This window comes from Hyperoodon ampullatus, assembly GCF_949752795.1.
Source record: "Hyperoodon ampullatus genome assembly, chromosome: 1".
Lineage (NCBI taxonomy): Eukaryota > Metazoa > Chordata > Mammalia > Artiodactyla > Ziphiidae > Hyperoodon > Hyperoodon ampullatus.
In genome coordinates this window covers 138,843,185-138,865,562 of record NC_136914.1, presented here as the reverse complement: position 1 = coordinate 138,865,562, position 22,378 = coordinate 138,843,185, and the positions used below count along the sequence as shown (strand labels likewise).

General features: G+C 34.3%; 1 protein-coding gene across 3 annotated transcripts in view; it reads left to right on the top strand.

The window, feature by feature from the left end:
* HSPA4L (heat shock protein family A (Hsp70) member 4 like) overlaps positions 1-22,378 on the top strand; it is a gene marked incomplete at both ends in the record, with an annotated part of 49,325 nt that overhangs the window by 8,886 nt on the left and 18,061 nt on the right. For 2 of the 3 annotated variants that reach the window (XM_079705137.1, XM_079705139.1), the window contains 11 exons: positions 1,926-1,983; positions 3,950-4,090; positions 7,606-7,728; positions 10,524-10,623; positions 10,985-11,118; positions 12,889-13,133; positions 13,276-13,352; positions 14,214-14,365; positions 14,837-14,943; positions 15,928-16,061; positions 17,683-17,882. In XM_079705137.1, coding sequence (XP_079561263.1) covers positions 1,926-1,983; positions 3,950-4,090; positions 7,606-7,728; positions 10,524-10,623; positions 10,985-11,118; positions 12,889-13,133; positions 13,276-13,352; positions 14,214-14,365; positions 14,837-14,943; positions 15,928-16,061; positions 17,683-17,882 — 1,471 coding nt within the window. The remainder of the gene's footprint in view (positions 1-1,925; positions 1,984-3,949; positions 4,091-7,605; positions 7,729-10,523; positions 10,624-10,984; positions 11,119-12,888; positions 13,134-13,275; positions 13,353-14,213; positions 14,366-14,836; positions 14,944-15,927; positions 16,062-17,682; positions 17,883-22,378) is intronic. The other variant, XM_079705138.1, reaches the window with a different exon arrangement.

Genomic DNA, 22,378 nt, shown 5'->3' with positions numbered 1-22,378 from the left:
ACCCAACAGAGTGCCAGACATGTAGTAGTTACTCAGCATTCATCTGTTAAATTGACTGAATGAACTTAACTGCTTGCCCTTCCCTGAAAAATCCTGTGTCCCCAGTATAACAATATCTTGTTCAGCCCTTGAAAAGCACTGTTTTGGGATCTTTTTTTTTTTTTTCACTTTGTATTATATGTAAGCATGGAGTGTTCATTCTATTATTCAAAAACCTTTAATGAACTCTCATAACCTACTGAAATATATTTCAAATTTATAATATATCATTTGAGACACTGTATAATCTGGCCCTCTGATGTATCTACCAAAATGTCCTATGAAACTAGCAAAGGTGTATTCTTCCTAGCCTCCAAGTGAGCATTAACCTTAGGAGCCATCTTCCCTTTCTTTCGGTAAGTACCTTGGTTATGTGCCAGATATCTAGACCAGTGCTATCCAGAACTTTCTATTCTACAGTGTATGTTCTATGTATTTTCTGTTCTCTGCATATCCAGTAGCCATATGTAGCTGTTAAGCACTTGGCTCTTGAACCCTTGAAATGTGACTAGTGCTGAGGAACTGAATTTTTAATTTTAGTCAATTTAAATTTTACTAGCTACATGTGGCTAGTGGCTACCATATTGGATAGTGCAGATCAAGGCAATGGGACATACATTATCTGCCTACATGGCGTTCACATCCTAGTGTGGAGATAGTCAGTAAAAAAATAAATTGTATCAGATGGTGATACATTATGGAGAGAATAAAATTGGGGAAACAGGAGATGTATGTATTGGGGAGGAGCAAGAATGTTATTTATATAAGATAGAGGAGGTATCTCGGATAAGCTGACATTTGAGCCAGAGACATGAAAGAAGTGAGAGCTCATGGCATGTGTTCCAGAAAGAGAGAACAGCGTGTACAAAGCCCCTGTTGCAGAAATGTGCTTGCCCTATTCCAGAAGCAAGGAGACCTGTGTACCTAGATTGAAGTAGCAGAGGAGTTTGTCTTTTAAGAGGATCACTCAGGCTGTCATATTGAGAATAGACATATACTGGGAATGTCCTTTTCCACAAAACAGATACATATTAAAATGCTTTCTTTTCTTTCAAGTCTTAATTCAGAAATCACATCTTCCACCTGCTTTTCCTAAGCCTTATTATCTAGAAGTGATTATTCTCTTTTTTTGCTAGTATCATTCATAATTTTATTTTATATGTTGATTTTTTTGATAGACTAAATTCTCCAAGCACAGTGATTGTAGCTAGTATACACACAATGCCTGTAAATATTTTTTGATTGAATGAATAATTACCTGTAATTACAACTGAAACCATGAAAACATTTTCTCGAATCACAACATGAAATTTTTTTTGTAAGTTTTTTTGATAAAAATGTTACTCTACACTTGTTTTTATAAACAGAATTACATTTGCAGTAATAAAAGCAACAATCATATAGTTCAAGGCATTTACCTATATTCACTCACTTAATCTTCACACAACTCTGTGAGTAGGTATTATTATCAACACTATCTTCTTGATGGGAAGCTGAGGCAAATAATGGTTAGGTAATTTCTACAAGGTTACTCAGCTGTTAATCGGCAGACCCGGGATTTAGATCCAAGGAGCCTGGCCTTACTAAATAGTTAGTTTTGTTTAGTAAGTCATAGACCAGTAGAATTTGAAAAACAATTTTGGGACCAATACAGTGTTGCCAAGTATTAGCACATTAAGAAAAATTCTAACGTTTATTCTGACCACTATTCTATTACTTAAGAAAGTTAAAAAATATGTAAAATTCTGATTTCAATAACCTGTGTTTTGAGTAATACATAATTATATTCATTCCTTTAATTCATTTTTGTATAAAGAGAAGCAGAGTAATAGCACATTAGTATAAAAATACCTTGAGAACAAACTTTTTGTTTTTTTCCTGTTTAGAGCCTGTATATCTTTGGGATCAAGAACGCGAGCCATTGGAAATGCAGCTAAGAGCCAGGTAAATTGTTCCTGTAGATGTTTTGACTTACAGGCAGAGTTAACTTCATATTGGTAACTAAGCTCCCATTTTATGTACTTGAGAGTGAAAAAAGAGAATAAAGAAGATGACTGGTCCTAATATCTTTGTATCTTATTAGATATGTTTTGCTTTGGGTTGTACAATATTTCTTGAATTTTATTTTTAAAAAAATCTTAGTTGTGAAGTCAGAGTATGCTACCAAATGGCGTCAGTTTTTCCTTGTATGGTCACTTTCTATGAGGGATATCCTCCTATCTAGAATATATACTTCTACAACAAGTGAATGATGTCTTTGCAAAAGAAGGTGGAAAAATGGAGAAACTAATATCCAGAGTAATCCTCTGTGGCTACTATTTTACTACTACTTTACATGGAATCTGTTTAAGTATTTATATTTCTAGGCTTCTGAAATCCGTTTGCATAAAACATTCACTTTTAACATTCCATGCTATAGGTTCATTTTCCTTGGACTTTATTACCATGAACCAAAACCCTTAACAATTATTTCTTACATTTTAATATATACCTGAGTCTTCTTTATTACAAAATAAGTCTGTTTAATGGGGCATTTTTCCTCATGACTTTTTGTACTCAATTATTCAATTGACTCATTTATCCACGAATTTTTGCTTAAGATTTTTTTTTATCAAGATTGTCTTACAGTTAGCCTGTGTATGAATGTGTTTTTTTCTTTCTTTTCCATTTTCATATTACATATAAACAAATGTTGTTTGTGCCAAAAGGACCCCTTCACTAAAGTTTACATCTCGTATTCTGGCTGATCTTCCTCTTCTTCTTTTTTTTTTTTAAATTCTCATTTTTTTGGGCTGCGTTGGGTCTTAGTTGCGGCACACAGGATCTTCGATGAGGCATGTGGGATCTTTTCGTTGCAGTGCTCGGGCTTCTCTCTACTTGCAGCTTGCGGGCTTCTCTCTAGTTGTGGCATGCCGGCTTTCTCTCTCTAGTTGTGGCGCATGGGCTCTCTGGCTCCAGAGCGTCTGGGCTCTGTAGTTTGCGGCACATGGGCTCTCTCATTGAGGCGCGCAAGTTCAACAGTTGTGGTGTGTAGGCTTAGTTGCCCCGCGGTATGTGGGATCTTAGTTTCCTGACCAGGGATCGAACTGGTGTCCCCTGCATTGGAAGGCGGATTCTTTAACCACTGGACCACCAGGGAAGTCCCCTGGCTGATGTTCTAAGTGTATCGTAGACCTCAGACTCTCTGAAGAAAGCAAACTATGAGTTACTTCTCCAAAAAAGCTTAAAGAGATCAACATGGTAATTCAACATCCCAGTAGTTTTCATCTCATAATTGAAGATCAAGATCTACTTGGCTTTAAAGATCACTAAGAGGGCAACAACTGGATCTCAATAATATTCTATAGTTTGAACTACATGTTCTAGTTAAAGAAAAAAATTACTTTGCCAAAATACAAGCTATTTACAAATTAAGACACTTTAACTTAGCATCATGTTACATGGAAGGAGTTTTAATTTACTAGCCTAGGAGCAGTTTTCAGCAGTGGAAGCAACATAGTAACACAAAGAATAAGATATTGAGAGTAAAAGAAAAACATGGCAATAAAAAACATAGTTTAAATAAAAACACAAATGAAAGTGGAAAGAAAGAAATCAAAGATACTAATTTATTAGCCCAAAAGTGTTGAAGAAAGCCAGAAATGAGTTGTAGATAGATTTTCATTGTATTATTTGAAAAGTTTTAAAGTTTTTGTTCTTTTTTGAATCTAACATTCCTAAGGTAGGAGCAGAGTTGGAGGGGCAATAGTGTAATTTTTCTATCAATTAGAAACCAGAAGAATGAATGATAGTGTGTGATTCTGAACTTGGATATATAGGATAAGGAGACTCGGTGATTCTCAAGTATTAGCATAGTGTTTATTTTGCATTAATTAAGTAATTGATAAATAGAAGTGTTTACTGCCAACAGATAGTCACGAATGTAAGAAATACAGTTCATGGTTTCAAAAAGCTTCATGGGCGATCATTTGATGATCCTGTTGTGCAAACTGAAAGGATCAGGCTTCCCTATGAGCTGCAGAAGATGTCTAATGGAAGTGCAGGAGTTAAGGTAAGTGTATATTCCCAGAATGCAAACATATGTTCAAATTAAAGAAACCAAATATGATAATATTGCCTGTTTTTAAATACTTAAAAAATTTTTAATTTAACTCCTTTCCTCTGGATGCAGTACCTATATACCAAAAATACAGAGAGTTTTTGTAATATGCTTTAGTGAATGCAAAAAAAAAATCTGATTTAGAATAATAATCTTTTTAATCCAAATACTTTTATTGTCAAGAAAAAAAGATTATTATTTGGAGAACTTTTAGAGGTGAACCACTTTTAAGAAATAAAGGCAGAAATATATGTGATTTAGAAAAATAGACCCCAAAAGTATGTTAATTTCTATAATGAGCTTTCTCTAATTTAGAAGAATCTTATAACATATTATAGAAGTATTAAAGCAAACTCTTCTTCCAAGTAAGAGATGGATTCTGGATTTTTACTTCTACATCCTGAGACAGAAAGTTATAGATTGGTTAACAAAAACTAACAGAATACCCCAAACCACAGAGTTATTACATGGCTCAGCAATTCTACTCTTAGGTATATACACAAGAGAATTGAACCATATGTGCACACAAAAATTTGTACACTAATGTTCATAATAGCATTATTTATAAGGGCCAGAAAGTGGAAACAACCCAAGCATCCATCAGCTGATGAGTGGATAAACAAAATGTGGTATAGCTATTCAATGGAATATATTATTTGGCCATAAAAAGGAGTGAAGTACTGATATGTGCTACAACATGGATGAACCTTGAAAACATGCTAACTGGAAATAAGGCAGATATAAAAGGCCACATATTGTATGATTCCATTTTTATGGCTATCCAGAATCAGGCAAATCAATAGACATGGAAAACAGATGTGTGGTTTCTCGGAGTTAAGGGTAAGGGGGAATGGGTGAATCTACTACTACTACTGCTAATGGGTCACTCTTTTTAGGGTGATGAAAATGTACTACAGTTAATGGTAATCAGTGTAGAGCTTTGAATAGACTAAAAACCACTGAATTATGTACTTCAGAAGGATAAACTTTATATGATATGAATTATATCTCAAAGTTAAAAATTTTAATAGCTGATTTTAAACTTGATATATATTTCCATGTTTAGAAGAGGGTTCTGACTACAGGATGGATGATGAGTTATAGTAAGGAGACATGAAACTTACAGTAGTTCAAAAAAGACACCATGAGAGATTAAGGACAAGTTGAAAAATGGTGAAATTTGTGGATCAGGAGTTGCTGACTAGGAAGCTGGATGGGTCATGAGAGCAGTAAATGAGATAAAGAATAATATTCACATGTCCTTTAGATATGATAACTTCTGGTTAATGACTTTGTGGAGCAGTTTTATTCTAAACTACTTAAATTCTTTTGCTTTTATTCTTTCAAAAGAAAATTAAAAGTTATGCTTTGTGAGTAGTTTGATAGAAACAAAATAATTTTTACAGAAAGCCAAAACCTAATTTTTTTTGACATATAACATTGTATTAATTCAGGTATACAACATAATGATTCAATATATGTATACATTTAAAATGATTACAGTAAGTCTAGTTAACATCCATCACTGCACAATTTTTTTCCCTTGTGATGAGAACTTTTACCATCTACTCCATAACCTTCTCTATCTTTTTTTGCCCTCTAGTTTTGGTGGCCATGTCTTATGAAAGAGTGCATTAGAAGTAAAGTCTTCTCTTGTTGCAGAGCACGGGCTCGAGGCATGCGGGCTTCAGTAGTTGTGGCACACAGCCTCAGTAGTTGTGGCACACGGGCTTAGTTGCTCCGCAGCATGTGGGATCTTCCCGGACCAGGGCTCGAACCCGTGTCCCCTGCATTGGCAGGCAGATTCTTAACCACTATGCCACCAGAGTAGTCTGAAGTAAAGTTTTTTAACACCTTGTATATCTTTTTTTTTTTTTTTTTTGGCCAGGCCGTGCAGCTTGCAGGATCTTAGTTCCCCGATCAGGGATTGAACCAAGGCCCACAGCAGTGAAAGCGCCAAGTCCTAACTACCGGACCACTAGGCCAAAACCTAATTTTTAAGTGATACAATTTTTATACAGTCATAGTGAGTGCATGTAAGCTAGTTGAAGAGGCTTTGAAAACTTTAATCAGTCCTGTGTCAAACTAAGTTTCTTCATCTTTTGAAGACTGAAGATCTTTAGCATTCAACTTCTCAAGCATTTTATCCACTTATTTTTTCTGACATTTGTTTGAATAAACTTTGATGTTTATTTCATCTAACTTTTATATTATTATTATTATTTTATTTATTTATTTTTTGCGGAACGCGGGCCTCTCACTGTTGTGGCCTCTCCTGTTGCGGAGCACAGGCTCTGGACGCACTGGCTCAGTGGCCATGGCTCACGGGCCCAGCCACTCCGTGGCATGTGGGATCATCCCAGACCGGGGCACGAACCTGCGTCCCCTGCATCGGCAGGCAGACTCTCAACCACTGCACCACCAGGGAAGCCCTATATTATTTTAAAAAATACTATATTGTTGTGCCTCCTATAATCAGACTAAGACACATGGGTACTTGATTCATTTTCCCTTGTTTCAGCGTGCTTGATTTCTTCCCATGTTTAAAGACAGTAATTTCATGTAATGCTTGGTTTTGAACTTACTTGTAAATTGATTTGGAAACAAATGGCTATCAATTTGAAGTCTGTTTCAAAGTAAATTTTGTATACTTATTTATACATACTTATACACTTATATACAAACATGCACTGTGGTGCTTGAGAAGTTCTTTAAAGCTCTTCCAAAGTTTAGTATTCACTCCATTGGAGTACAAAGGTAAAAGACATGGCCTTTTCTTCTGTAAATTAAATGTAGTTATTGTATGGGTTCTAAGGTAACTTTGTATTGCTTATAAATATTGTGGTTGTCATTATGAAAGGGTTTGATTACTTGAATAAAGCAGTGTATTCCTTGGTCAAGAAGCACTGTAAAGTTTCATTTTAGGTGCTTAAATTCAACCTAGTCTTAAACCTGTGTATGAGATGAAGTGGTTATTTTAAAAAATAATTTTAAAATTCCATGTATACATCTATATACAGTAATATATATTAAATTTCTTTTTTTTTAAATGAGGAATTTTTTCTTTTGGCTGTGTTCTCATTTCCTTTTCACAAAACTATTACTAAAGTTTTCATTTTAAACCCAAGAAAAGTTCTAACTTCCAAAAGAAAGATTATTTGATCTTTTTCCCCTTATTTGTTTATAAGAGTAGTGAATGATAAAACTTGCTTTTCTGGGAGATGGGGATCTGGAGCATGTAAAGACACTCTAATAGATAATTTATTTGGTTGTAATACTATGTGTAAGGCACTGGAACTTCAGAGATGAGACATAATGATACTAGAGCAATCCTTTTGGTATATAACTTCATTGAGCAAGGACTTAGCCTTTTTCACTGTTGTGTATCGGTCATGTATAAGGTAGGTACTCATAAAATACTAGATGAATAAATGACTCTTGATAAATATCTCCACTTTTGGCTTTAGGTGCGATACCTAGAAGAAGAGAGACCTTTTGCAATCGAGCAAGTTACTGGAATGCTGTTGGCTAAGCTTAAAGAGACTTCAGAAAATGCTTTGAAGAAACCAGTGGCTGACTGTGTGATTTCAGTAAGTTTTACCTCAGTAATGAACACTCTTGAATCATATTTTCCAGTGTATTAATGTTGTATTGAAATATTTTTCTTCCCTTTTCTTTATTCCTTCTGCCCTTATCCAGTAAATAACCTAAATCCATTTTTACTTTTATGTTAAAAAATTATTTTATTTGATAAAGTTCAGGATTGAGTTTCCCATAAAGTTAACTGTGATAATCAGTGAATCTTAAAATAAAAACTAATGTATGTGATTAGTTGGTGACCGCTGTACCTGCCACTTATCCCTAAGAATCTTTCCAGGTAGCACTTAACATCCCACCTCTAGGAACGGACCTTATTAACATTTATGTCAAAGGTTGAAAGTGCCCAGTTGGGAATTTGAGATTCTGTATATTCTGTATCAGAAATAAAAGATCCTTTTTTTAAAATGATAAATTAGATGTATTTAATGTGTATACTTCCAGAAGTTTTGACATACGCATACACCCGTGATACCATCATCATCACAATCAGTATAATAAACACATTTATCACCCCTCAAAATCCACTTGAGCGTTTAAGATAAAGATTGTTTGTATATAAGATGAACAATATGACGCTTTGATATACATAGTGAAATGATCACTACAGTCAAGCATATTAATGTATCCATCTCCTGTGGTTACTTTTTTTGTGTTTGTGTGGTGAGAATACCTGAGATCTACTTTCTTAGCACATTTCCAGTATATAATAGTGTATTGTTAAGTGTAGTCACCATGCTGTACATTAGATTTCTAGAACTTATTCATTCTACATAACTGAAATTTTGTAACCTTTGGCCACTGTCTCCCCATTTCCCCCACTCCCTGCCCCTGTTAACCACCATTCTACACTATCATATGAATTAGACGTTTTTAGATTCCACATATGGGTGAGATCATGCAGTACTTTTCAGAAAGAAAAGATCTGTCTTTTAAAGATTCTTAACAAAGCGTTTAATCTTTTACCCCCTGTCTTATCTCTTGAGATTCCATTATATATTGATAACTAGTTTTTAAGTTATATGTTGTCACCTAAATGTGAATATATTCTTAGTACTGTTAAACTTGACTACGTAAGTTCAGGAATCTCATGTCATCAGAAAAATAGAATCGTATTATGAACTCTTCAGTGAATTTAGTAATTAAAATTTGTCAGGTGTATTTATTTATTTTTTTAATATTTATTTATTTGGTTGTGCTGGGTCTTAGTTACGACAGGCGGGCTCCTTAGTTCCGGCATGCATGTGGGATCTAGCCTTGACCAGGGATCAAACCTGGGCCCCCTGCATTGGGAACATGGAGTCTTAACCACTGCGCCACCAGGGAAGTCCCTGTCAGGTGTATATAGAATTTTTTAATGAGAGAAAAATATTAGCTTAGTATTTTGTTTTCCAGTCATTTTGTAATAGTAAATGATAGAGTTTATCATTGTCCAGGGCCTATTAAAGGCATTTAACGTGTATTAACCCATTTAATCCTCAGAACCACTCTGTAGGTAGGATATTATTAACCTTAATTTCACAGATGAAAAAACTGAGACACAGAGAAGTTAAATAACTTGTGGTCATAACTCTTCCATTATACTGCTACTTGAAAGTATATGTCAGAATGGTGCACATTTTAAAAATGTATCTTAAATTCAAATCCATCCCTATTTATTTAGCCATACTTGATTTTACTTTCATGTCAGAAATTAGTATCAGAACATGGCATTGTGAAGTTCTTGGGCATTATTAACTTTGTAATCAGTGCAGTAGACCCATGTGAGCTGTACAAAGGGAAGTATTTTCTGCTCTATACACTGTCATATCCCTAATGGCTAGAAAAGTACTGGTACATAAGTGCTTAGTGAAAATTAAGTGAACCATACCTTATAATTTAGATTTTTGTCTGAAGGATAATACCAAAATCAGGATATACAAACTTACCAAAATTCAAATTCTTTTTGTGTTATTATCTATTAAATGAAATTTCTAAATTCAAAAAGCACTAAGATTGGAGGAGACTACTTAAAATTGGAAGAGCCCCAAGTTTTGTACATGGATATACTTAATTAGCTTTTTAGAAATTTGTCTGTAGACCAAATGAAAGTGCTTCTTAGTTTGACAGTAATAAGTATATGTAATCTTAATTATTAGTTTAAAATTAAGAGCTTATTTTTAATAGAAATATATTTAATGGTTTTTTTGTGATTTATAAAGAAACACATGATCATCATAAGTCCCCTGCAATACAGTTCCCCCTCCCTTTGAAATACAACCATTGTAAACATTTGGGAATATATTCTTCTAGTAGTACATACATACACAAAAGTGAAAGCATGCTCTACATGCCCCCTTTTTTTTAATGTAATAAAGATACTATTCCATGACAGTTCAGATCGATCTGATTCTAACATCTATATAGGATTCCATTATGTGGATATAACATATTTAACCAATCTCATTTTAATAGACTCTTGGTTTTTTAATGTTTCATTATTAAAGATTAACAAATAAGTATTTTTATAGACCAACATGAGAAGTATTTAACATATTTTTGAAATCCTACAATATTAATTTTATTTTACTAATTGCTTTAAATTTGTGTTCATACTTTAGGTCAAAACTTTATGATGTAGAAATTGCCAACCTTAAAAAAAAAACTAGTATTTTTTCCTCATTTATTTAATTAGAACACCAGTCTTTGCCTTAAGCTGTACATAAGTTCATTTTTCAATTGATGAAATGTTTAAGTAAAATCTATTACATTGAACTAATAACACTTAATTATTGTTTTGCAACACCAGATTCCGAGCTTTTTCACTGATGCTGAGAGAAGATCTGTGATGGCTGCAGCCCAGGTTGCAGGCTTAAATTGTTTAAGGCTAATGAATGAAACTACTGCAGGTGAGCAGTTTGCAGTTTGAAAATCACTGTCAGAAAAATATTATTATAGTTTTTTTTCTAATTATACAAAGCATTTATTTTTTAACTCTATTATGTACTGATTTAAGCTTGTCGTTGTGGAGCACAACATTATGGCAGAGTTTAAACATGTCTTTCATTGGCTATAAGAGTCATTAATATTGTAGGGTTATAGATGGGTAGAGAAAAAAACATTAGCCAATTTATGAAAAGTGAATTTACTTTGAAACTAATAATTTGTATTACTCTACTGCGTGTTAAAATGTAGTATCAACGTGACTTACCTATTGTTTTCCAAGTGATTGCTAGGCTGGAATTAACCTAATTCTTTGTTCTTACATAGTTGCACTGGCATATGGAATTTATAAACAGGATCTTCCTCCGTTAGATGAGAAACCAAGAAATGTAATATTTATTGATATGGGACATTCTGCCTACCAGATCTCAGTTTGTGCTTTTAACAAAGGAAAACTTAAAGTAAGTAAATAAATGATTTGCTATATTTAATTTTAATGTCTAAGAGCATATGAGACTATATAGAGAACATTAATGCTTGGGTTTAAATCCTGGCTCTGCCACTTAAAAACTGTGACCTTGAGCAAGTTACTTAACCTCCCCAAATCTCAGGTTCCTCACCTGAGGATATTATCAGTAAGTACCTCATAGAATTTTTGAGGATAAAATGAGTTAATGATTATAAGATGCTTGGAATGCCATATAGTAGATATTATGTGTCAGCTATTTTAAAGGTTTTCAGTCACCTATCGGGGAGCGTAAATTACATATTTATAAATGTACATAGGAAACATTTCTAAAATGATTCCCATTGTCTTTAGAAACCTTTCTATCCTGGAGTCCTAATCAAAATTTTCTACAGCGTGGTATTATTTACCTCTATATGCTTATCTTCTTACAGCCTTTGTTTGGTTTTGTATTCATTTCTACATTGATTATCTTAACCAGACTTAACACACACTCTCTCTCTCCCCCCATTACACACATGTATAGATTAGCTCAGAAGAGTAAATGCTTTGGGTTATCCAGCACCTTTTAGAGCCTTTCGTCTTGCCGTTTATAGTACTATATTAACATCCTTGTAATCAGAAAATTAAAGGGAAATGACTCATAGTGAATATAGAATAGTGTTTTGCAAATTGATTTAATCCTTGGTATTCAGTGTTGAATTTTAACTTAATTAAAAAAGAACATTTTCCTTTCTTCCTTTTTAGTGAATACCTTAGAGTATAGAGCTATAATTTTTAAGATCACAGGCCCCTTTGGAAGTTTGATAAAAGCTATGGCCCTTCTCTCAGAAAGATGCACATTTGTACTAGTCACATACCTACACAATTTTACATCTAATTTTGGGTAATACTGGACCTCATGAGAAGTCTGTCCATGGATTCTTCATGCTAATCTGGGATAACATCCCAATCAGGCTGTGCTCACATCCTACTGTGATGTTTACCACTATTCCACCACCCATCCTTGTGAAAAAAAGTTGATGAACCACACCAACAGTGGGATTCTACTTTTTTAGTCGTGACTGTTATAAGTAGTTATTTTTGCCCTCTACCTCAGGGAGAGAGACTAGATGTCTTGGTCCTATGTTTTCAAGAACTATATCGTTGAAGTGCTGTGACTCGTCTATTCCTTTTCCACTCGACTGCTTACTGGGGCCTATTGCTCAACAAGCTTATTATATTAAATTTTTGTGTCTCCTCACTTTTTTTGTTTTCTTTTTTGTTCCCTCACGTGCTTTTTTGTTCCTTCTATATATTTATGTGGGATGGGGGCACTAATTCCTGATTTGTAAGTTGACCAATTACAATATTTTAGATTTAGTCTTTGGATTGGCTCTTCTTTGCTCTTTTGTTTTTGGTTACATACTTAGGACCCTTTCTTTGCTCTCTTAAACTGGTTTTTGGCCCACCTGTTCAGTGTTGTTATAGAACCATGGGTTGTGAGATAATGAAGTTTTAGTCCATTGTAACTCAGTTATTTCAGAATTAGAATTATTCTTTCATGTAGGTATATAGATCTATAACTTAAAGCAGATAATTCAGAGTGGATAGATATGTTGGCTAAATATAAGTGATAATTAATATAAGTGGTTCCAAATTTGGTACCCCTGTGATTTTTGTCAAGCTCTTTGGTTTTGATTTTAATTTTAAAAGGTATTTTGGAGGGGGAGCTGAAAACATCTAATATTTCTGAAAATTCAGTTCTGGTTTTTCAATTAAACAGGTCTTGGCTACTACCTTTGATCCATATTTGGGTGGCAGGAACTTTGATGAGGTTTTAGTAGACTACTTCTGTGATGAGTTCAAGACAAAATATAAGATAAATGTAAAAGAAAACTCTCGGGCCTTGTTGCGCTTATATCAGGAATGTGAAAAACTAAAGAAGCTAATGAGTGCAAATGCATCAGACCTTCCACTGAACATTGAGTGTTTCATGAATGACCTTGATGTTTCTAGTAAAATGAACAGGTACCATGCATGCTTTCGGTTTGAAAAGTGTTTCCTTATTTTATGTTTAGTTCATGTCTGATTTTTCTTTGTTCTGTTATTTTAGAAGATATGCTCAATTTTTATATCCCCAAATAATGAATTTTGTTTCATTTTCCCACAGGGCTCAGTTTGAACAATTATGTGCTTCCCTCTTAGCCAGAGTTGACCCACCATTAAAAGCAGTAATGGAACAAGCTAGTAAGTGGAAGTTACTGAACTAACCATCAAAACTGTACCATGAGGCTTCCCTGGTGGCGCAGTGGTTGGGAGTCTGCCTGCCGATGCAGGGGACGCGGGTTCGTGCCCCGGTCTGGGAGGATCCCATGTGCCGCGGAGCGGCTGGGCCCGTGGGCCATGGCCGCTGGGCCTGCGCGTCCGGAGCCTGTGCTCTGTGGCGGAGGAGGCCACAGCAGTGAGAGGCCCGCGTACCACAAAAAAAAAAAAAAAAAAAAAAACTGTACCATGGTGTTACTTGAATGGGGTAGAAAATGGTAAAAGCAATAAAAAATTCATGTGCTTTTTGAAGACTTGTATTTCTTGTTTTAGAGAAGGAGATTATAACTCATTGTTTATTCATAAGAGCCGGGCCACTAGAAATCAGAGTTTCTGAGAACTCCTTCTGATTCATATTGTTTACATCATAAAACTAATGCTAGTTATATTTGAAGGTGTCTATATGTAAGATTTTAAAGATTGATTGAAAGTGGAAATGAGGACATGACTGCTTTTTGTTAAAGTTTTTTGTAATCAATTAAAATTACCTTCTGTGGCGATTTGTGAGGTAGAAGTTAAAACTGAAGGACTCTGAAGTCCATGAGGTGCTTGTCTGTCCTTGTGGTCACTTCATCATCTAGACCAAGTACAGTGCCTGATACGTAGATAATTAATATCTATTAAATTTTGCTTTTTTCCAAAATTTATTTTTATCTTCTTTCCATTTTACCTTGTTTTGAGCAAATAAAAAAATACATTTTTTTAAAAAAGTACTTTCCGGGGTCTACTGTTCACATTTTTATAAAGACTGTCTTATTTTTCTCAATTAAACCCTTCATTTTCCAGACTTACAATGTGAAGACATAAGTAGTATAGAAATTGTAGGTGGAGCAACACGAATTCCTGCTGTGAAGGAACAAATCACTAAATTCTTTCTTAAAGACATAAGTACCACATTAAATGCTGATGAAGCTGTTGCAAGAGGGTGTGCATTACAGGTATGATTATTAGTCTTTTTTTAATTTTAGAATGTATATTTTGCCAGAAATATGGTGATAGGCCTCAAAGAAATTTTTAATATTATCTTGTCCAACCAGTTATCAATAAGCTAAAATTAAATTGAAATTATTCCTGAAATATAAGGGTTGTGTCTGTCCCATTTGTTTTTAAACTATCATAGGACAGTATGTCTGTAATTATACTGAAAAAGCATTTATTTTATGAATTCTTATAATTATTCCTATTTAAAATTCTTTTTTTGAGATTTAAACATATTTTACATCAGTTTTTGTAAAGTCACAGAAAGAGTGCTCTGACACTTTAAAATTTTAACTAGTTATTACCAAAAACCCAGAAATTTTTTAAATATAACAATTTTATTATAGAACTTTATTAAGCAGTTCAATCATGGTAACCTAGAATATGTTTGGTGTTTGTTGATTTAAATATGGTATACATCTTATTTTCAGTGTGCGATTCTCTCACCAGCATTTAAAGTGCGTGAATTTTCCATAATAGACCTTGTTCCCTATTCAGTCACATTAAGATGGAAGACCTCTTTTGAAGATGGGACTGGGTAAGTTACTTCTAAAGCCTTGGTTAGAGCTTGTCATAAATAATCAATTGAACCTACTATTCTAAATTAGAGGAATTTATACTTCTTAAACTTGTCAAACACTTTAGAATACTATCTTAGAAACAAGGAGAATATAAAAATGATATATAATCTGTAAACCATTATGGCATATTTTTTAATTAGTATTTTATCATGAAAGTAAAACATTCTCATTTTCAAATAAAAATCACAGTATAGAAATATAAAAACTTAAAAACTGGCATTTGCCATACCCCAACTCCCTTAGCCCATTTTATTGAGGTAACTATTGTTAACAGCTGGGTATATATCTATCCAGTCATTTTCTTTGAATATCCAAATAAAAGCATCACTTTTAAATCGTACTTTATTATTAAATTTGCATTTCTGACTGTTGTGAGCTGCAAGTCTTTTCATGCTTTGACATTAACATTTCCTTTTCCATGAACTGCCCAGGATATAAATTGTTTACTTTCCTACCAAAATAAAAATCTGTATTTCAAATATTATATTTGACTGCTTTTCAGGAGTATAGTTTGTATAATAAAATAAACCTGTATTTAGGTTTTGAAGTTGCTTTTAAGATTTTGTTCTGTGTTCTATACATCTGCACCCCCAAGAAATTGAAATTTTTGCACAAATTTCAAAAATATCGATAGAATTTGGTCCTCAGATGTGAGCAAAAACATCCTTATATATGGCCTTAAAATATACCTATTCTCAGATAATTTTTCTCAGTAGGATAGAATTGTCTGTTACTGTGTCAGACGTTCTAAAACTTTGAGCCCTAAACCTGTCAAAAGGCATGTTTATTTATAGCAAAACCAGTAATTCTTTTTCTTAACATTTGTGCACAGAGGTCTTTAAAATTGCTGCTTATCATGAATTAAAAATGAGATGGATTCTGTAATTAGGTTCATAGGCAACTTTCTATTTGTTTTTAACTGTTTTCCCACTCCATTTTAGGGAATGTGAAGTATTCTGTAAGAACCATCCTGCCCCATTCTCAAAAGTCATTACTTTCCACAAGAAAGAACCATTTGAACTAGAAGCATTTTATACTAATTTACATGAAGTGCCTTATCCAGATCCAAGAATTGGTAAGAGAACTCCAAAACTTTTTTTCATAAATTTTAGCCTCTAACAAATATGTTAATACTGGAATCAAGGAAACAAAGTAACATTTCAGCTAAGCCAGCACTGGATTTTTAAAGAAAGATAATCATACTTTTTTCTAAACGTGCACTTTTTAGTGCTCAGAGTTTATTTCTGGAATAACAGCAAGTTTGAATCTTTTTAATTCATTTTGAAATGCGTATTTAAAATGCTCTGTAATTGACCTGAAAAGTTTGGGTGAGGGTTATTTTTTAATGGAAGAACTCTTTAATCGGTAAACTGAAATTGTGCTGCCAGACTGACTACATATTCTGATTTTAAACTTATGTTCACTGGCAACAACTAGAATCCAGTTAATCATTGGATTAATACAGAAGTGGAAATAGGAGACTGTAATATCCATTGTAGCTGAGTAATCTTTTAGAAGATATAAAACAAAGTATGATTTACATCATTTAAAAGAGAAGGAATATTAAAAATTTTTCTATATGTGCTACTTTTATTGATAGACTAAAAAGGGGACAATATTAATTTTTCATGTACATTATTTAAAGCAGTAGAAGTAAATTATTGAAAATGGTATTAGTTTTCGAGGGCTTCTGGAACAAAGTACCACAAACTAGGTGGTTTCATTTATCGTCTCACAGTTCTGGAGTCTAGAAGTTCAAAATTAAGTTGTTGGCAGGATTGGTTCCTTCTGAGGGCTGTGAGGGAAGGATCCATTCCAGGCGTTTGTTCTTGGTTCATAGATGGCTGTCTTCATGTTCTCATGACGTTCTCCTTGTGTATGTATTTGTCTCCAAATAAGGACGCCAAGTCATTGGATTAGAACCCACCTGATGACTTCACTTTAACTTGATTACCTGTAAAGACCCTATCTCCAAATAAGGTCATCTTCTGAGGTTACTGGAGAGTAGGGCTTCAACATATGAATTGGGGCCAGAGGGAGGTCACAATTCAACCTCTAACATAGGTCGGCCAGATTTTTTATGTACAGTTTTTCTGCCTGGTAGTGTCTCTTTACTATGGATAACATTATATATTTGAGATTTTTTTTTCTGAAGAATAAAACATCAGATTTCTTAAAGTGAAAAATTGATGTGACCTCAGTAGGTAGTAGTGACTGGATAACTTAGCAGTTTTGCTATAGGAAAAATCCAGAAAAAATTTTAAATTGCTTTATTTATGAATTACCAAGATGATTATGATTTGCAAAGTTTATAGCAAAAAGGTAATATCTATTTGGTTTTCAAACTCAGAAATTGAGTTTTGTTATTTTGGTTTTAGTGTAGCAACATTGTAAAACTTAAAAGTGATATTGCCTTCAGTCAGATTGTCCTTGGTTAAGATCCCAACTCTCCTTTTTCCTATTGTTGATGATTTTGGGCAGGTTGCTTAACCTGTCTGAGTGTTTATACCAGGTTTATTAGTATATTAAAAAGGTAATCTGGGGGAAATGCATGTCCCACAGAAATTAATCAGCATATGATAATTTGTGATTTTCTTTTGCCAGCATCTGAAAGATGATAGTAAAACTATTGAATGAATGAATTGAATGAGTTAATCTGAGGCCCATGTACTGATCAAAGCTCTTTTTTCCTTAAGGGAGCTTCACTATTCAGAATGTTTTCCCACAGTCTGATGGTGATAGTTCCAAAGTTAAGGTTAAAGTTCGTATTAACATCCATGGAATCTTCAGTGTGGCTAGTGCATCAGTAATTGAGAAGCAGAATATAGAAGGGGATCACAGTGATGTTCCTATGGAGACAGAAACTTCTTTTAAGAATGAAAACAAAGATGATGTGGTATGTAGAAATTCTGTTTCAAAAAGGTTCCTCTAATATATGCAGTATCTTAATTCTACCTGGTACTTTTAATAGCTGAAAATATTAATATCTGAGGTTTTGCTCTGAAGTTCTGCTATAGGAATAAGTATATAAACTTTTAAAAATAAAATCATTAAAGAATAATTCTATTTTAAATGCTCTACATCTTTTCACATTGTAACGTGCTTTTCGGAGGCTTGTGTATTTTTCATAGCATTGTATGGAAAATATGCATATGTGTGTCTGGAGTCATCTTTCCTAAATTCTTTATTTCTATTAAAAACATTTATTATAGCTAGCTTTCTAGCTTACTGATAAATCCAATTCAGACTGATAAATTCTGAACTGTATACATATGTGTTTTTAGATTGAGAATACATGCTTAAGAAATTTTCAGAGCTTAGTTAGGAGATATCTGTGGCAGTTGAGCAGAAGAATGTGCTGTAGGTTCAGTAACATTAAAACAGATTTTTGACAGTTTCTTTATGAAAGAGTTATATGACTCTAACATTGTATTTACTCTTGGCATACTATGAATGAAGGAATCTTAGGAGAAAATTATTATATTCCATTACAGAAAGTTTTCATCTTTTTATGTATACTATTTATAAGTTATTTTAATGGCTTTTGTTGGATTTTTTTCAAATCATAATTGGAGGTCTGCCCTAGATTTTTCATATATTTCTGCATGTTAAGAATGGATTTTAAGATTTTAAATTTCAAGACAGTTTCTCCCTTTTGTGAAAGTTGTCTTTTTGTCTGTTTTTACTAACAGCTACTATAAAATATTTTCTTCTGGATTGATCAGAATTCTACCACTACTCCTTAAAGTACTTTGTTTAAGGACCATGGCATTTTCTTTCATTCTTCTTCCCGTGTGTTATTTTCCTATTACATCCTCCCTTCCTTGAATTGAGGAGAAGGAAATACTGTCCTAATATGTTAGTGAAGATACAGTCAATTTTTCATAAATAAACATAAGAGTAATAGGTGAAAAGTTAATTTTCTTAATTGTAGTTCACAACAATGTATGGCAGACATTTAATCCATTTAAGATTTATTTTTTGCTAAAATTGAAAGCATTCTGTATGCCTTTTATTTTGTTTTTAACATCCTTATTGGAGTATAATTGCTTTACAATGGTGTGTTAGTTTCTGCTTTATAACAAAGTGAATCAGCTATACGTATACATATATCCCCATATCCCCTCCCTCTTGTGTATCCCTCCCACCCTCCCTATCCCACCCCTCTAGGTGGTCACAAAGCACCGAGCTGCTCTCCCTGTGCTATGTGGCTGCCTCCCACTAGCTATCTATTTTACATTTGGTAGTGTATATATGTCCATGCCACTCTCTCACTTTGGCCCAGCTTACGCTTCTCCCTCCCCGTGTCCTCAAGGCCATTATCTATGTCTGCGTCTTTATTCTTGTCCTGCCCCTAGGTTCCTCAGAACCATTTTTTTTTTTTTTTTTTTAGATTCCTTATATATTTGTTAGCACATGGTATTTGTTTTCCTCCTTCTGACTTACTTCACTCTGTATGGCAGACTCTAGGTCCGTCCACCTCACTACAGATAACTCAATTTCATTTCTTTTTATGGCTGAGTAATATTCCATTGTATATATGTGCCACATCTTCTTTATCCATTCATCTGTCGATGGACACTTAGGTTACTTCCATGTCCTGGCTATTGTAAATAGAGCTGCAATGAACATTGTGGTACATGACTCTTTCTGAACTATGGTTTTCTCAGGGTATATGCCCAGTAGTGGGATTGCTGGATCGTATGATAGTTCTGTTTTTAGCTTTTTAAGGAACCTCCATACTGTTCTCCATAGTGGCTGTATCAATTTACATTCCCACCAACAGTGCCTTTTAGAGTGAGTTCTTTTAAAGCTATTTCACTTTCTTCACCTCTTTTTCTTCAAAGTCTCTGTGTAATGTTTTAGACCTTTAGTTTTCTCTGTGTAATGTTAGTGAATCCTGGGCACTAAAAACAAGGAGAGTATGGCACCCATTTTCTACGTCTCCTGGCATTTCTTATTTGCTGCTTCTATTTGTCTGTGGGCTTGAAATCCAGTTAGCCAGTCCTTTAGGATGATCCTTTGAATGTGGACTTAAAAAACTCACTTGTGAATAAAATGTATGCATTTATAACATCTGCTTTGGCCATTCAGAGATTGATTTGCTTACAAGAGTGTCTTCAGCTTACTAGAACCCAGGTAGTTGGTGTTCCATATAAGGTATTTCTTCTTCTTAAGTGAGATGTTCCTGAGTATTTCCTTTATAATTTATATAAGCAAGAGCCAAAAAAAAGGTAACTAACGTTATGGATCATATACTTAGCATTGTTGGTGAGCACGTTCACATATATTAATCTCCTTTTAAATCCCTACCTTAGTTGATACAATAGGTGTTGAATAAATTATAGTTTATTTTCTTATTCTTGCTAATAACGTAAATTATTTCCTTATCGTTGCTTTTAACATAAGGGGTGATGTTGAGTACCCTACTGTATAGAAAATATCCTGTGTACTGTATTGCTTAACGGTTCTCTCTAGGACTTTTCCCTTTAATTCTGTATCCAGAAGTTTAAAAGCTTAAGGCTTGGGCTTCCCTGGTGGTGCAGTGGTTGAGAGTCCACCTGCCGATGCAGGGGACACGGGTTCGTGCCCCGGTCTGGGAAGATCCCACATGCCGCGGAGTGGCTAGGCCCGTGAGCCATGGCCGCTGAGCCTGCGCGTCCGGAGCCTGTGCTCTGCAACGGGAGAGGCCACAACAGGGAGAGGCCCGCGTACCGCAAAAAAAAAAAAAAAAAAAAAGAAAGAAAGCTTAAGGCTTAAATACCATTATAAAGCAGTCTCTCCCTTCCTCCCTCCCAAAATGTGAACAAATTCAAAGTAGACTCTGGAAGCTAATTGTTTTAAGCTTTACAGCAGAAGGTAAGAGAATAATAAGTTCTTTTTACTGTTCCCTAGTTGCTGACATTGCTGGCTCTGTGGTCAATGAAACCCAGACATATATCAGTGAGCAACTGTAGGAGTTCTTTGTTTTTTTCTTTCTTTGCATGAGAGTCAATTTATGAGAGATTATTTTATGGGCCTCATTTTTTCATTAAAAATTAAGATGGCTTCGATTTTCCTGAAAAACCATAACATAGATTGCCAACTTTTCTTCAATACAGTATAAGGATGTCTCAGAAAATGGACACTTTTCTTCTAGGTATTTATTAATATCTGGACATATTAGGAAGGTATTACAACTTAGGCTTCATGGCACAGTGAAGGATCAAAGAGACTATTTATCGTACTAATGTACCACAATTTATTCCCCAGTTGTTGACAATTTAGGTTGTTTATCAATTTTTTAATTCAAAATATCTGATTACTTATATGTACCAGGTACTGTTCTAGGCACTGAGGATACAGTGGTAATAAGCAAGATAAAGAAGGTCCCCACACATCTGTAACTTACATTCTAATGGAAGAGGATAGGCTAGAAGCAACAAGATACCATATAAATATAAAGGAAATTAACAGCAGGGGATGCATAGTGGAAATTAAGTGATGAGGAAAGCCACCTGTGAGGAAGGAAAAGGAAAGCTAGCCTGAAAGATGAAAAGGCAGTTTGAGAGTAAGGAGCAGGTAGGTAGTTGTCCAGACAAAGAGAATAACAAAGGCCCTGACAGCAGGATATCCTTTTTTATTGTTACAGATACTAAGGTAGCTGATAATATAAAATACAGAAAAGGGGAGAGTGACAAAAAAAAAAAAAAAAAGAAATTGAGAAGGTAGGTCAAGGGACAGATTAGATAATTATTCTGGATTTTATTCTTAAGTGCTTTTTCATTTATTCAGCAAATAACTAGAACTACCTAAATTGTGTTTGGATATAGCAGTGAATAAAAAGACAGTCTCAGCCCTCGTGGAGTTTAAAATCAATTAGAGAAGCCAAAGTCTAGAGGCACGTCCATTAACTTACCCACTAGTGATAATATTCCTATGAACCTTCTTAAAATTATTTTTAAAGACTAACAAATTACTCTCATATCAATTGTAAGATGTACAGTTTTCCACTTAATATATCTGAAATTGGGATGGGTCATTCAAATGATAATATCTTATATTCACTGTTGCCTATGGCAGTAATCATGAGAAGTTCTCATCATCTGTCTGTACATGTGTGAACTTGGTTGTTATTCCTAATGGCACGAGTAGGCAATTGCAACCCCTTGACATTAAACAACTTAAGGACCATTCAAGGAAGGAATATCAGTCCTGGTTTTTGTCCGAAAATAATCTATTGACTCCTTCTGGTAAGATAGAGAAAAAAACATCATAAAACTTGTAGAATAGGGGACTTCCTTTGGCGGTCCAGTGGTTAAGACTCCACTGCAGGGGGCACGGGTTCAATACCTGGTCGGGGAACTAAGATCCTGCCTGCCACATGGTGTGGCCAAAAAGTAAAAAGAAAAA